The following is a 16,759-nucleotide window of genomic DNA, read 5'->3' on the forward strand; positions in this document are numbered from 1 at the left end:
TTATGACATTAAACTTGTAAGAATGAAAATGTTTAAAAATCAACTTTGACAACATTTATTTTATATGCCTAAAAAGCAATCAATTGATAAGTATTTGAAGCTTTCAATAATAAATAGGAATGTGTGTGCATTGCTTCTATGAGATCATTTGCGTCGCCCGCGATGCCGGCCGCTTTATGTATTTGAATTAGCTCCTGTCTTGTGAACACATCCTTATTAAGCTGATGGGATCTTCTTGTTAGGGCATCTAGGAACTTTTTAACCTGCCGGATATAATAATAACTATTTCAATATAACGAAATTATCCTACTGGGAGCGCTAAACGTTGAGTCTGGAATAAATGGGCGGGATGTTTATTTCTGTCTTGTTTAACTGACCATTTCATTCAAGAGGCTCTATTTATTAAGTTGGTTAATTTAATTCGGTTAATTCGAATAGTTAATAATGATTAATGTTCCGTGTCAAGCGAAACCCGATCATCAAAATCGTTTAGTCACGACATCGTGCTTTTAATGCATACAAAATTAAATTTAATTGTAATTCGCCACGACTAATTTCAAGGCAACTCTTATCACTGATTTTATAAATAAGATATAAAATGTTAATGCATAAATTGATTTACGCAAGATTTAATTATTATTATGCGTGTGTACAGACATAACTCATTGCCCTTTATAATATGTCTTCATATTACCTATATTCATAGTATCACAATATCAGGGGCAGAACTCAGCTTGACAACAAGAACAAGAATATTTATCCAAGAAAAATTAAATGTTTTTTTTGATCTAACAAAACCTTATGATCTGAATTAACGAAGCGATTTGTTAATGGAAAAGCAAGTATCTATAATAAATGAATACCGATAAAATACCTTATTTCTTGAGCTGACTCCAGAACCATTAATCGATCTAGATAATTGTATATTTCCAAATTCATCACTGAATGTGTCAACTAAACTGTGTTTGATTAAATCTATTACGTCATTCGCATCTTCAAGTGTGGCTTCCTCTCTTAAATTTACTCTTGCGCGAGCCTAAAAGTTTTGAACATTTTATATCGCTTATATTATTAAAACTCATTAAAACTAAATAAGTCTTATTGCACTTTTATAACTAAAGTTTTCTTACGTATCATTCTGACAAATCGTGTTAGCGCTGTGGTGAAGAGAAACAGTTATATACAGATAACTTTAGGTAAAAGAAGTCAGCAATTAGACTAATTTATTTTTTTATGAATAATATTATTATTTAATATTAACAAGATTAAAATCAAAGCTTCATTGTAAATTCCGTATATATGTCATTTCATCACCATTGTGGAAACAGCTGCCCACTGAAGTATTTCCGAACCAATTCGACTTAGGGTCCTTCAAGAAAAGAGCGTACCAATTCATAAAAGGCCGGCAACGCACTCGCGAGCCCTCTGGCATTGGCGGCGTGTTTTGAGTGTTCATGGGCGGCGGTATCACTTTACATCAGGTGCGCCTCCTGCCCGTTTGCCCCCCGTTCTATAAAAAAAAAAAGAGAGAGAGAGACGGGTTGAAGTTTTAATGACAATTTTTTTTACCTGGCTTAGCCGTATGCTGGCTTCCAACTGTCTCGTGGTTATAGGAGTGCCATCTGAAGCTTGATGATTATGTCTTAGCTCCAAGTAGAAGCTCTGCAAGGCGTTCGCAGCTTCCGTACTGAGTTTGGGGTGCACGTATCTGCGTGCGTACGCTATGTACTTACGAAGGAGTACCAGTGGTAGTGCGTCTAATACTTCGCCTGGCTTAAGTTTTAGCCTTTGTCTGAAAAATCTAATAATTTTACACACAAATATGGTTGTTTAAATCAAAGGTTTTAAGTTATTTTTTAGTGTCTATTGTTAAGATTTTTTTATTTTTCAAACGAAAACCATGATCCCTAGGAATATATACTTACGTAGTAGGATTTAACCAGTGGCGTAGCTAGGTGACCAAGGGCCCTGGGGCAAATTAAAAAAATGGGGCCCCATTGCTATGTAAACTGATTAGGTTTTATCAAAAAAAAAAAATATATACAAATACTTTAAAAATGCTAAGCTTTTTTGTGCAGGGCAGGTAAAAAAATATTAAACAGGAACAACATAGAGAAGATTCAAGGGTTTATTATATAAAGGTCGGGCCTACCTACCAACTGACTAAATAACAATTATATTTAAAAAAAAACATAGCTTTAGTTTTCGCAAAACTATCAATGACTTCGTTTAAATCCAGACTTGATGCGGTTTTGTTTTCAATTGCTATCTAATTCGCGTTATACAATGAGCTGTAGCCGAAATTTTGGGAATTCCCTAGGCATAACTTTTGAATTTCTCTCAAATTAATGTCTTTATTTAAGTGGGGTTGCAAGCTGTCATATTTATTTTGAAACTGGGAGAAATTTCCAAAAGTTCAGAACGATCGAGATTTCTGGTAAGGATTCGAGGGCCCCCTGAGCTTGAGGGCCCCGGGGCACTGCCCCGCCTAGCCCCTAGGTAGCTACGCCACTGGATTTAACACTCTACAACAAGCGACTCTCATACCTAAGGTCGTAGGTTCGATCCCCGGCTGTGCACCAATGGACTTTCTATGTGTGCATTTAATATTTGCTCGAACGGTGGAGGAAAACATCGTGAGGAAACCGACATGTCTTAGATCCAAAAAGTAGACGGCGTGTGTCAGGCACTGGATGCTGATCACCTTGCCTTTTAGATTTAAAAATGATCATGAAACAGATTCAGAATTCTGAGGCCAAGACCTAAAAGAGGTTGTAGCGCCACTGATTTTTTTTAGCAGGATTAACAATACAACAATAGTTTATTGTATATTTATAGATTCCATTGCTTAAACTGTAATATTTTTTTATTTTAACAAAATAAGCATTTATAGAATTTACACATATTAAAGAAATTTTAATTTAAGTCTATTAAAAGAAAGAACAACCTCCTAGGTCTTACCCTCAGAGTTTAGGTTTCATGATATATTTTTTTAGTAGATGATCAGCCTTGTGTACCTGAGGCACGACATCGTCTTTTGGGTTTAAAGCTTTCTCAAGATGCTTTCTTTCACCATACAAGTAAGTGTTGAATGCGCACACATAAAGAAAAGTCCATTGGTAGTCATTCGATCGCACGAGCTCAGAGTTGAGATGCGCACGCTCTCTCCGCGAGACTATCTTAGCAAGCGGTCATATTATTTTGAATAATTGTGTGTTGCAATCTATACTAAATCTATCAATCAAAAATATCTATACAATCTACTAATACAGTGTACACTCTTTATAACGTCATTAGTTGTAACTCTCTATAACGTAAGAATAGTTATATTTGTTTGGTTTAACACAAACCCCATACCTTAATTCTTTTTATAGCGCAACAGCCATTCTCTATTACGAAGAAATATTATTTATCTTGTATTAACAGTCGTAAACAAAATTTCAAACTGTCAAGATGGCTAGTAAAAGAAAAGCGTTATGTGTTCAGAACAATTTACCTATTGATAGCAATAAAATTAGACTAGATAGTATTTAAATTATGTTTCTTTTTCTATTCATTCAAAATAACGAAAATTCTCTATATAGAAAGAAAATGCTCGGTCCCTTGAAATTCGTTATAAAGAGGAAAAATTTGTATGTTTGTAAAGAATTAGCTTAAAAAGTACTGGAACGATTTAAAAAATTCTTTCACCATTTGAATGCTACATTATCACTGATTAATATAGGCTACTTTTATATAAAAAAAGGATCCTTAAACTACAATAATGTTACCCAAGGTGTAAAAAAAATGCCTATAAAATATCTTTCATCGCATGCGCTGCGAAAACTATTGATGATAGAACAAAAAAATGTTCCACAATAAAAATGAACATTTTAATACATATCTACAAAAAATGTTATGTTATATACAAACAGAAAATCTATTATTATAACTATAAAAGTAGACTGACCTTAAGGACAAATCACTTGAAGTTTGACTAGCGGACGTGTTCATAGAACTAGTGCCAGCACCTGCCTTTCTCTTTGCTTTAGATCCCGAATGAAGCGCTAAAACATGTTCTGAGAGCATTGCATCGGTTTTCTGAAGAATAAATTAAATAAGATTAGAAAAGAAATTGCATTGAGACAAGTTGCGTTCAACGTAAGGATATTTTAAATATGATTTAAAATGTAATTACCCTACAATGAGATAAGTTTCGCCGCAAATTATCTAATAGATAAAATTCTCGTGTCACAATGTTCGTTTCCATACTACAAAACGGCTCGACCGATTTTTATGTTTTTTCATGCATATTCAATAAGTCTGAGAATCGGCTACTATCTATCTTTCAAACCTCTAAATGTTAAAGGTAGTCACCCCTACATTTTTAGATAAAAAAAATTGTTTTTATTTTTTATGATACAGCATACAAAAATACATATTTTTGGTTATTTTTATTGAACAAAAAAAATATCCTAGAAATAATATACATGGCAAATCAAACGTTTGCCGGGTCAGCTAGTAATCTATATAATTGTTATGTTTATAGTTTACTCGATAATTAGTTAACAATCTGGCAACAAGTCACCTTAATGACGTCATCAGACAATGAAGCTTGGACGATGAATAATTGAAAATTGTACTACTGTACACAATTCGTGCCCAACTATAAATGGAAGATCTTAGGGAGCGTCCACATCAGGCGAATGCGTCGCGAACGTGCAGCTCGCGAGCCGTTTACGAGCTGCGCGCGTGCAATGGTTTGGTGCGCCTCTTTAGCGCAACTCGCAAACTGCTCGCGAGCTGCACGTTCGCAGCATATTCTCCAGATGTGGACGCACTCTTAAACATTTTAGATATTTATGAACAAACCTCATCTGGTTGATCCAAAAGAATGAAAACCAGGTCGAATCGCGACAGTAATGCCGAGTTCAGTTTCAAATTCTCAGCCACGGTCTTAGCTCTGAAATACAATTTAAACTATTTAAATTGTAACTTTTAACATATTATTTGTATAAAGGATAGAAATCGGTCTTCTGTGCATATGGGACCGAAAACCTATCTGATTAAATTTCTTTTCTTAGGTTTTAAATCGAGCGATCACTGATCTTGTTTACAATATCTTTAATCCAAAATAGTAACACAATGTATTGTACACTTAACACTTATGAATCTCAATATATATATAGGAAATACTTTTAATTTTACATTTACTGCAAATTCTCAAATCAAGGGCGATATAAGGGCGAATAAGGCATTGAAGCTGTCTCTGTGAATATATCAAAATTATTTTATTTAGATTTATAATATTTACTACCAACAAAACAAAAATATTATATTTTTTATGAATTAAAATTACCACAGTTTTAACAGTTGTATACCTATTATAACTGCCGGCAGCGGGATTAGCAGCGGCAAGTACTGTGGCACGCGCGGGAAGAGTACAAACAACTCCGCCCTTTGCCACGCTTACGCGACCTTGCTCCATTGCTTCTAAGAGACTGCTATGATGAGCTGGCATCTAAAATCAACCAAATATTCGAAGGGCGGAGTCAATATGTTTTATATGCAACAGCGGATTAGAAGCCAGAATACTAATTAGTAATAGTAAATAAATAAAATAATTTTTGTTTATTTGTTAGATTCGATGACCTTTTTAACTGGAAGGTATCATCTGGTTATAACTATGTGGTGGGGTTATTTTAGTAGCAATACCTAAGTACTTCGCACTGAACTTATTTTTTAAGATAAATTTATTGGGAAAAAATATGCGTTAACTGAAATTTACAACAATCTAACAAAAAACGGTGCCATGATTTTTTTATTACGCACTTGGTTTAAACTTAAACAAGTTATTTGTCGTGCAATGTAGGTTTGATAGGCGATAAAATTTTTAAAAAATGTGTGCGTGTACTAGGTTTACACACGTAAGAAGTGAAACTTCTCGAAAAATGATCTACTATATGCAACTTTACAGAAATTGGTTAAATAAAGTTAACTTAGATAAAGTTTAAATAAGGCTTTTATTATCATAGACATAGATAGAATAGAATAAATAAATAGAATACAAATAATACAATTATTTAATTCTACCTTATTACTACTAAGATTATTACAGAATTTAATTAATTGTAATAGAATTATTACTATCATTGTTATCATTATTATATATTTTTGTTATTAATGGCTTCGAATCTCTTCGGATCAACCGTGGTAGGGACAAGAAAAAGATGGCGCGTAACCGAAAAACGTGACGATTTGCTACAAAATTTCTCCCATACGTCGATAAAGATGTTTCACTTCAAATATATAATAGAAAAAACTTTTATCTATAAAAAATATGTTTACCTTATCCAATTCGTCAACGCAGCAAACGCCTTTATCAGCAAGGACTAGGGCTCCGGCCTCGAGGGCGAAGTCTCCACCCGCCTCCCGACCGAGTGCTACTGTTAAGCCCCCAGCCGATGCAGACGCCCCACATACATAGACACCTAGTAATACAAAATGATTACTTAACAATTCCTTACGGAAATATTTTAAAATGTCTGGCAACAAGAAAAAAAAAATATCCCTTGTTTTTTCTGTAACTTCTTTTTAACTAAAAATTCTGCGTGACTCTCACGTGACTATAGTTTGCCATATTAAAATTACAACAGACGAAATATAAAGTATTTCTTTTCATCGTTTTTTATATTATTGTGCAACTATAAACAAATTGGAAAAACCAATATCCAAATAATATTCAATTTACATGATGAAGAGACTCGCAGAATGAGTTGTGCGATGCGAAAATGATTGGCCCAAAAAGTATAAAGTCAACGTTAACATGACAGAATAATCATGATCCTACCTAACTTACTACTAAAACACTTAAATTAAAATATATATATGTTATTCATGTATGTTTAAAAACATTTACGACTATTAAAAATTATGTAAAAATTTGTTTAAAAAAATAGGTAAAAAAACTTTTTAAGTTAAACGGTTTTATGTTAAACATACATTGCAATGTTTAAGATAAATGTACTAAAAACCAAAAAATAATAAAATAGATACAGTCGTGGGAATTATAAACATATGCATAGACTAGACTAAAATAAAACCGTGGGGCACGTCAATTGTCTACAAATTATCGACTTAATGTGCGATAGAAGAATCGTTTAATTCGTCGTTAAAATAGGCAGTTGGCCCGCAGACGTCCTGAAATTACTTACTATTTTCTTGCTCATGGAAATTCCAATAGTTATACACTCCATGTAAATAAAAGAGATGTTTCAACTAGTTTATCGTTGGACATTCACACTGCTGGCTGGCGAGGAATCGTTTCACTGCTCGTAGTTTGTCTTTAATCGACAAAACATATGATAAAAGTACTACTCGCTCACCACTATGAAACCCTAAAACTCGCTTATAATCGAGCTTGCTAGCTTGTTTCCACATTCTAGCCCTACTTATCACACGTCCATCGTTGTCGGTTGAACAACTGCCTAATTATAGTGTAACATTACAAAACAAACATTTTAATCAACGATTGTAGACAATTGACGTGCCCTACGGTTTTATTTTAGTCTAGTCTATGCATATGTTTATAATTCCCACGACTGTATCTATTTTATTATTTTTTGGTTTTTAGTACATTTATCTTAAACATTGCAATGTATGTTTAACATAAAACCGTTTAACTTAAAAAGTTTTTTTACCTATTTTTATTTTCTAGTTTTTAGTTTTTATTTCGCATTCTGTTTAATTCATTTAGTGCTTCATTATTGCAAGGTTCCTTGCCAGTTAGTTTATATAAATAAATCAATTCTATAATATAAATATAATATATATTTAATTAATAAAATAGATACGGTTTTTAATATAATGTTATATATATATATATACTATATAATAAAAAAATAAATATTATATAATATTTATTTTTTTATTTTATTTATTTAGTTTATTGTATTGTCACCAAAATCCAAAGTGTATACAAAATTTCAGATTAATCGGTTGACAGGAAGAGGGTGAAATTTGAATTACTAAATTTGACCCAAGAATAAAACAAACGGGGTGAGCTAAATAAAACCGTTTAAAAATTATTGTAGTATAGATAGTACGAATATTACATATTTTTTTAATAGTATAGCGGGGCAAATGAGCTTACGGGACGCCTAAAAAGGGCTGTTATCGCAGCCCATGGACATTTTAGTAGGTGCGTTGCCGGCTTTTGAGGGAGAAGTATAGTCTTGTTTTAAACAATTAGAGGAAGAAAAAGGAAGACCTGACTGGGAGTCAATTCCACAGTTCGAAAATGATCAATAATTTCTTAATGCCCAGTATCTCTAACCTCTAGGAGCAGCGTGTGCGGCGGCTTGCAACAACTGTGACTTGCCCAAGCCCGGATCACCGACCACGAGTACGTGCGGGTTGCTACGAGCGCTCTCGTGTTCCGTGCCACCAAACAGACCAAGTATGAGGCCGGCTTTGACTGCCTCTTGCCCAAATATTGTGGGACATAGTGAATGCACTAACAGTCGAAATACGTCTTCTGTTGCATGGATCTCCTGGAATATTAGTAGACAGGTCAATGGAGACTAATCAGTAAAAAATATATGTGCATTACAATTGTTAGATTTGGGGACCATTTCTAGTAAAATATACCCGTTAGGGTTTCCTCCTCTTCCATAAAAAATTAACAAATTATATTCACAAGAGTAAAAGAAAATGTTATTATGTATAAGATAATAATAAATAATAAAATATTATATATAACAAAATAAAACATATTATATATAATAAAATAATATAATATATGTTGATAGTAAAGTCGTTACGCAAGGGGGCGTCCATAAATTACGTGAGGTGTTATTTATTAATTTTCTGCTCAAAAGCATAAAGAAGCTATCTCTTTGAGCTCGGAGAACTCTAAATAAAACAGAGTTCGTACTTTTACAAAATAAGTGAAATGTTGAGCGTTTAGGTATGGAGTTAGCGGAAAGTTGTAGAGATGGCCTTTAGGGTCAACCGTTTTCCTAATTTTTTTTTTTTCAATCAGAAAAAAAATTGTGTGTTATTTGCCGAGACCAACCAACGTAAGATTAAATGAGATTTGACTCGACCCCCTCCCCCCCTTAAACACCTCACGTAATTTATGGACGCCCCCCAATATAAATCCCAAAGCTCGATAAATAGACTATTCAACAATTTTTCAGTACTTCCTGAGATTAACGCGTTTAACAAAACAAATACATTCTTTAGCTTTATAATATTTGTATCGAATTTATTACGGCTGTGCACTAATTGAATTTTCTTTCAAGGCAAGCATCGTGAGGAAATCGTCTCAAACCCAAAAATGGATGACATCTGTTTGACACAGAAGGCTAATTACCTAGTTGTCTATGAAATAAAAATGATAGAAGAAATGGATTATTTATTATTACTAATTCTTCGAACTGGAGAAGCCAAAATCAACCAAACATTACCTGAATAGCATAATAGTCTTTCAATGTAAATGACAGTGTAGGATTGCTCAAGTTCCGCTGACTGTGAATAGAGACAGCTTCCAAGTACAACTGCAATAATCTCGCAGCACGTTTGCCATCTTCTCCGCCTTTGCTCTCACCACGGACCTGGAATTTACGAGGGCCGTCAAAGGCGAGGAGAGTGGCAGAAATGGTTAGAAGATACCGCTGCCGATATACGGCGCTGGGCATATATATGTTTGATATTAGGTCGAAATTAGAATGCAGAAATTTTTATTAAATATTACAATTACAGATATGCGAAGCTTGATACGAGTGTACCTACAGTTTCATGACATTTAAAATTGCACCATTTGCACCCGGATCTCCATTTATTTGTTGTATAAGTTGTTTGGTATACAACAAGCCGAAAAGTTCTCATACTAATTTACTATATAAAAATAAGTCGGGTTTTCCTTCCTGACGCTATAACTCCAGAACGCACGAACCGATTTCCACGGTTTTGCATTCGTTGGAAGTCTCTGGCTCCGTGAGGTTTATAGCAAAGAAAATTCAGGAAAAAATTCAACAGAAAAGCGGGATCACCAAACGAAATGTTACATAAAACGAAGCCATCTGGTGGCGAAACGGAGTTCGCCGAGTTTGCTAGTATGTATAATATAAATGTTATATCAATCTTAAAAATAGTATGGAAATAGTAAAAAAAATTAACAAATAAGCTGATCAAGTTACTTAGTCTATTTTTTTACCCAGTAAGTACCTATCCCATTTAGACTGCATAGTAGGGGGTGCTAGGGTAATTATTGCACACGGATCCTGATAAGCTAGAGATGATTATGGTGAAAGTAACAATAATTGCGATGTAAAGTTTACATTATCAAAACGAAACAATCGTTGTTACAAACAATATAGTTGTTACACACATACAAATCAAGTATTTCAGTTCAGTTTCGTATCAAATATATGATGTACTTATCCAAATGTTCTATTTGCATCTCTTATCTCTCTAAATATTCAAAAATCCTTTTTATGGAAAAACAATACTAACAGTGAAAACTACAATTGTCAATAGGGAAATTAAAAAAAAATAATCTAAAAATAATGTTTCTTTAAACTTCCAATATCATACTTGGAATACAAAATTATAGGTATTTCACCTGTACAATTCCTGTCACAGAAAGAACATCGCCAGGGCAAGCTGTACCAACCAGGTCCCCTTGTAAGTCTATCTCCACACTTCTTGGTATTGTCCCAGAAAGGCTCTGAAATTACATTATAAGAAATTAAAAACATGTTTTACTTATTATGCTGCACTAGTAGACTCAGCCAAGCATTGCTGTGGCTAAGATTTTTGTTATATTACATAGTAGTAAACTATTCAAGAGAAACGGTAGGAGAACACCAATCTACTATGCTTTTTTGGTGGTTATGTCATTAAATTGTAGCTTCTGTGAAACGTTGGTAATTATTTTGATAAGGATCAATACCTAGGTACGAATAAAGAGCCTTTTCTAGCGGTGGTATTTTAATTAAAAAAAAATTAATAAAAGGACGCTTATTGTGACGTAACTATAAAAGATAGAGACATGCTGTCGCGACATTTTTTATAGATGTGTATGAGTGATGTGTCCTGAAAAATTGTAATACGTCATTTTGTTCAGAATCATTAATAGTTTTCGCAGCGCACACGATTGAAGGAAGCTTTTTGTTTATTTTTTTACACCTTGGGTTAGATTATTCAAGTTTTAGTAAGCATCCCTAATTTTTTTGAAAATGAAACATATGTCACTCGGGATTAGTGTAGCTTGCCAACGGTGAAATAATTTTTGAAATCGGTCCAGTAGTTTCGGAGCCTATTCATTTCAAACAAACAAAAAATCAAACCTTTCCTCAAAATAATATTAGTATAGATATAGTTGCTGTATATTGTTATATTTTATTTGCACTCATGTGATACTGTTTATTAAATTGTATGTAAATTGAAATCATTGCAAAGTTAAGTTTTTAAAAAAGAGATTACATGTGATTGTATTTCCTGTATTTTTGCTACTTGCCAATCAGTTGTATTTGTAAATGGAGACGACTGTAGTGGTTCAAATTTGTGGCCACTTCTGCAACTCTGGCAAAAATTTGGTGCTGAAAGTGTATAAATTTATTTTAAATTACTTTTATTCTAACTTAAGAATATTTAGCACACCTATAATGGTCCAAAATCCTTGTCAGAAACACTTTATAGGAAATATGTAGTTTCATTTTCAGATTTTTATTTTCTTCAAGTATAATTTTATAACTTAAGGAGGAATTTACTATACCTGTAAAAACACCTTGTGGCTGCATAACAGCTTGTACTCCATGACAACTTGTACACTCAAAGGCCATAGAGGTACACATAAGGCCCACGCTACCAACTCTTATGACTGTACCTTTTATTGTAACCAATTTGCCTAAAATGATATATAAAATATAAAAAATTACTTCAAAAATACTGTAGTTTCTGTATTTGTTAAACTTACCAAAATAATTTACTTTTAAATTTGCTATTGGTATTACAGGTTGGTGGTTTAGTACTCTTACTTTTACTTTTGACTCACATTTTAGACTCTGCAAAGAAAACAATATTTTTATTTAAAATAAAGAAAATAGCCTTTATTTTATAGTATAATGTATGAAAAGATACTAGTTGAACTATACCTCATGGAAGCAAAATTCTAATAGTGGCAGTGTATATTCTGGTTTCTCAAATAGATCTGTTTGAAATGATGACCAGTAATTATTAAAGTCGTCATCAATTACCAAAGTTTGTAAATCCAATGGTACACTTCTGGTTTGATCAATTTTTTCTAAATCAAATATAGCTTTGTTCTTACTAATATACCTTTTAAAACATTCAATTTTACTATTTGTTTCAGGGGTCTGCAACTGATCTACAAATTATAATTAGATGTTATCCATACAATAATTAATATCCATAAATAGTCTGTAACTGCATTGACATAATATATCTATGTGTATACTGAATAATAATAATATAAATTCTAAACAGATCGAATTAAACAAACATACTTTCAGTTGGAAAATATATTTTCCATACACTTGTCTCTGAATTAATTGGTATGACGATTGGAACTTGATTAGCTGGGGCTCTTACAGAATTTGCGGCGATAGAGGTAGAATTTTTTAATGTCGAATTGTTGAGACTTTTATTATCTGCTGTTGATATTCTTGACTTATTGTTATTACGATTCCAACGTCCTCTCCAATTTCTTCGCATTATAATTTTATTTATTTTCGTAAAAACTTAAGATACACAATTAGCTATTTACAATAGAAAAGGATAAATAACATTTAATTTTAAAGTTTTCTTATAGTTATATGCAGTTTTAAAAACTTTTCTATTTTGAATTCAAGCATTAGCTATTAAGATTCCCGCTTAGGGTTGTCATTTGTCTGATTTTTGACGTTTCATGTATTGTCAAATTCGCTAGACTAAGGGTATGTTCCGATATACACTGCGACCACTGTACAGAGTACCGTCAATTTAGTATACTGTGAAACCGTTTCTCTATAGCCAGCTATACTGGTTACAATTTAAAACGGAACGCAGTCCAGTATACTAGTCAGCTTCGTTTTTCGACACAGTTTTCAAATGAGTGCATCAAAGTTTTTCAATTCAACAAGAAAAACTATTATTGGAGTATTATCGCATTAAAAAAATCTATATTAATATTAACTGTCAATTGAATTAATACTACAAAGAAAGTAAGTTAGAATTTTAAATGTTTGTTATTAAACTGTAAGTTATATCAGCCGTTAGGCATTCAAGTGGTTTTGATTGATCACGTGATCAAAGCACTGCGAGTACCTTACCTCGAAAACGCCAGTGCTCGCAGTAGAAGTATAGCGGGGATTTGTGACGTCATATATTTCCCTAGGACGCTGCGGCTGTATACTGGCAGTCCATAGCGGAACGAATTTTTGAACAGTGGGAGCACTATACAGTACTCGCAGTGTATATCGGAACATACCCTTAAGCGATCTTAACTAGAACAAGAACTAACGAAACGTGTAACGAAGCGTAAAAAGGAAATAAAACAGTGAATTACCGTGTTTTAGTTTACTATAGGTCTACCAGAATCTGATGGCAAAATTTTTTTTAAAAATTAGCGATTTTCATATGGCAATAAAAGAAAAATTTCATGTGTCAACTGAAATTTCGAGGAATTGTTTTTGGTTTGGCTTCAAATTTCCTTTAAAAAGTGATGAAAATGTCGAAGAAACCTCTTCGATCGCAAGCAAGACATATTGTTTTCAATGTTTATCAAAGAATAATTGATCAACAAGATGCAGAACATACACAATCATCGATATTGAGCCATGTGCAAGCGTTGACTGGTTAGTAGGAATGACACGTCTTGATACTTTGGTTTATGGGATTTTTCGTGTGTATTATATTATGTACTTATACTAAACTTTGGTTTATTTCAGGGGTTTCTTATACTACAAATAAACTTGTATAGTTTTGATTTAGAATTGATCAGAAACAAGATAAATGAGTTTTACACTGTTTCTTTCTCTCAAATAGGGATGAATAGCGAAAATCTTGTGAACATGTAATAAAAATTGAAAATCAGTTCATAGAACAAGATCGGTTATTTAGGTTTATTATACATACTACGTTGAAGACTTTTTTTATGGATGTGCAGTATTTGGAACCATTTTCAAGTTCTTAATTAATTAATAAACTCATGAACAGAGTAATTGGAGTTTTCATCTAAATTTCAAACCCCACATTCGCCACATTTTCAAAAATTATCAATATATAAATTTTTATATATTTTGCATGTATCACACCCAGAATCAGCCGCTATAAGGAAAAAAAAGTATCAAAACGTTTTACTCCAATATCCCCAGTATTGCTAGCGTCAATTTCTTTTTTCCCTTTTTGCCATCAGATCCTGGTAGACCTATAGTTACATTTCTGTTATTCATCTCACGTTTTTATCGATAGAAATAAAATATCATACTGTAATTCCTATTTTTTTAATACCAAAATTTGTTATCTTGTTACGGATACATAATCTTCAGTGTGTATAACGCGGAACCAATCTAAAGTAATATAGGACGTTTTGTTTTTTATATTTAGTTTCATGAATAAAGACAATTAAAAATAAAGATATAATATTAATATATAAAGAAAGAACACAATATGTAAAAAAGAAGCACAATGGATATCAAACATTTGAGGAGTTAAATTACATATATGGACAAGCTATGTACTTACTCGTTGGACTAAAATGTATTAGGGAAAAGAAATTAAGAGTAAATAAATATTAAATAATTTTCCATAAATTTAGCCTAGTGTATAACTTATTACTATAATGTTTTTCTTTTTCAAATTATCTTTATAGTATATTTTATCATTTAAACATGGTACATACATATAATTTGTATTTACAATTTTCTTAACCTACAAAGTAGGTAATAATAAAAATAAATTTATAAAATATGTATGTATATAGTAGGGATGCATCGATACGCTTTTTTGCCGATACGATACCGATGCCGATACACATATAGGAATATCGTCGATACCGATACCAACGCTTATTGAATTAAAATTATAGTATAATATATCAAGTTAAGTTAAAGTTTATCATTTTTATTAAAAAAATATATATACAAAAAATAGTCACAAACTTTGAATTATTTTAAAGGTTTTGTTACTAAAATTGAGAATTAAGAGTAATAATTAAATTAAAATAAAATAAATAACTGTTAATAATTAAAATTAACAATGATAACATTGTTGTAATTCTGTATTTTATTAAATTTGGTGTCGAAAAAATACTACTCGCGATAGCAGTTAAAAGCCAACTAAATGATCTTCAAATCTACGTTCAATAAAGTCTCAATGATCTCCCGCAAGCCATAATATCTAATAACTATGGGCTGGCAAAGATAGTTGACTCGAGTAAAAATTTTGGTCTAATAATTAATCCAACAAGAGTTTTTGGTACTAACTACTAACTGACGTGAGACTGACCGTAAATTATCGTGATTCATGTGCACTTTTTATTTTTCATGTAGACTTTTTTTAGTTTATATGTTATATATGTATTTTTGCCCTCCTTTTCATTTAATAATGTTAAATTTTTATATTGTAATGCAATAAAGTGTTAATAAATAAATAGCGTTTAGCGAAATGAATTACATATATACATAAATAATAATGCTTTGTCCCCAAGCGAATGATAGAGACAACAAACTGAATAAAACGCGGTGATTTCTCGGGCAACAATAGTCCGTGGCTAGTTTGCAACAAACTAGATCATACAAAATGCGCGTTTACATTATTTTATTAAAGCGTGAAATTTGAAAAGTATCGGTGAATCGGCAATGAAAATATCGCCGATGCCGATATTAAAGCGTGAAATTTGAAAAGTATCGGTGAATCGGCAATGAAAATATCGCCGATGCCGATATATCGGTATCGGCATCGGTATCGGATGCATCCCTAGTATATATATATATACATATATATTTTTTATTCAATAAATTTTACTTAGTTTAGACTTTAGATTATATGGCTAAAAGAGTAATAATATTATATTTAATGAGAGTATAGGACCTCTAAACAAAAAAGGACTTGTGAATAAGTTATTCATCATCATTCAATAAATTAAACGTGTCCGATACACGTGAATCATATTATACATTTTATTTTTGTCTGCAACAAATGTCGACGAAGTACTATGCTAGCCCGGAATAGAACTACCGCAAGTTTACGTAAATTAAACGACTTCAAAAACACGGCAATAATTGTTTTATCTTCTTTTTATGCAATAAGATGGCGTTCCAAAATATTTATTACTTTGTTTGCTATTTTAGTGCAGATTCTAGGCATTTTAATTTAAAATAGGCACTTATAGCTATGGATGATATGCGTTATATAATATACTCATGGTTTAAAATGTATTATGAAAGGTGTATTAGGTAAAAAAACAGTAACTACATAAATACTTCTTAATTTTCATCACACTTATTAAAAAAGTTAAATATTTCCTTGGCACTGTGGTGTTTAAAGATGTAAGTAATATGTTTTATGGCCATCTAAAAAATTTTGTCTATTTTGTAAAATACAGAATAATATCTCTATATAGTACATCTAAATCATCGGTTTGGCTACCATAAAAAATACTGAAATAATAAAAAAATAGTCTATATAGTTTTTTTATTATTTATTATCTGTAATTTAAAATATCAGTTTTAACTTAAGAACGATTTTCAAAAATAGAATTTAACGATTTGAC

At 32.0% G+C, this 16,759-nt stretch overlaps 1 protein-coding gene across 3 annotated transcripts; it reads right to left on the reverse strand.

Moving 5' to 3' along the window:
- Window positions 1-39: 39 nt before the first annotated feature.
- LOC125055165 (DNA helicase MCM8-like) lies at window positions 40-12,852 on the reverse strand. Of its 3 annotated transcripts, none has more exons than XM_047657490.1 (15): window positions 12,513-12,852; window positions 12,141-12,373; window positions 11,963-12,050; window positions 11,762-11,893; window positions 11,470-11,585; window positions 10,607-10,711; window positions 9,450-9,596; window positions 8,315-8,531; window positions 6,328-6,470; window positions 5,361-5,500; window positions 4,852-4,942; window positions 3,950-4,080; window positions 1,570-1,801; window positions 875-1,036; window positions 40-263 (listed from the first exon to the last, which is right to left on the reverse strand). In XM_047657490.1, the coding sequence occupies exons 1-15, from the start codon at window positions 12,718-12,720 to the stop codon at window positions 69-71; spliced, it is 2,340 nt and encodes a 779-aa protein (XP_047513446.1). In that variant the 5' UTR covers window positions 12,721-12,852; the 3' UTR covers window positions 40-68. The 3 variants fall into 3 exon arrangements, with proteins under 3 accessions (XP_047513446.1, XP_047513532.1, XP_047513615.1); XM_047657576.1 differs by having other exon boundaries at window positions 1,570-1,792; window positions 12,513-12,851; XM_047657659.1 differs by lacking the exons at window positions 11,470-11,585; window positions 12,141-12,373 and having other exon boundaries at window positions 12,513-12,618.
- Window positions 12,853-16,759: the final 3,907 nt, after the last annotated feature.

The sequence above is a fragment of the Pieris napi genome, chromosome 1, assembly GCF_905475465.1.
Source record: "Pieris napi chromosome 1, ilPieNapi1.2, whole genome shotgun sequence".
Taxonomy (NCBI): domain Eukaryota; kingdom Metazoa; phylum Arthropoda; class Insecta; order Lepidoptera; family Pieridae; genus Pieris; species Pieris napi.

Coding starts and splice junctions, on each gene's coding strand:
- LOC125055165 (XM_047657490.1), bottom strand. CDS start 12,720: ATGCGAAGAAATTGGAGAGGACGTTGGAATCGTAATAACAATAAGTCA. Junction 10,712..11,469: donor TACAGGAAATACAATCACAT/GTAATCTCTTTT, acceptor ATGTAATTTCAG/AGCCTTTCTGGGACAATACC. Junction 1,802..3,949: donor TCAAGTGATTTGTCCTTAAG/GTCAGTCTACTT, acceptor TAAAATTATTAG/ATTTTTCAGACAAAGGCTAA.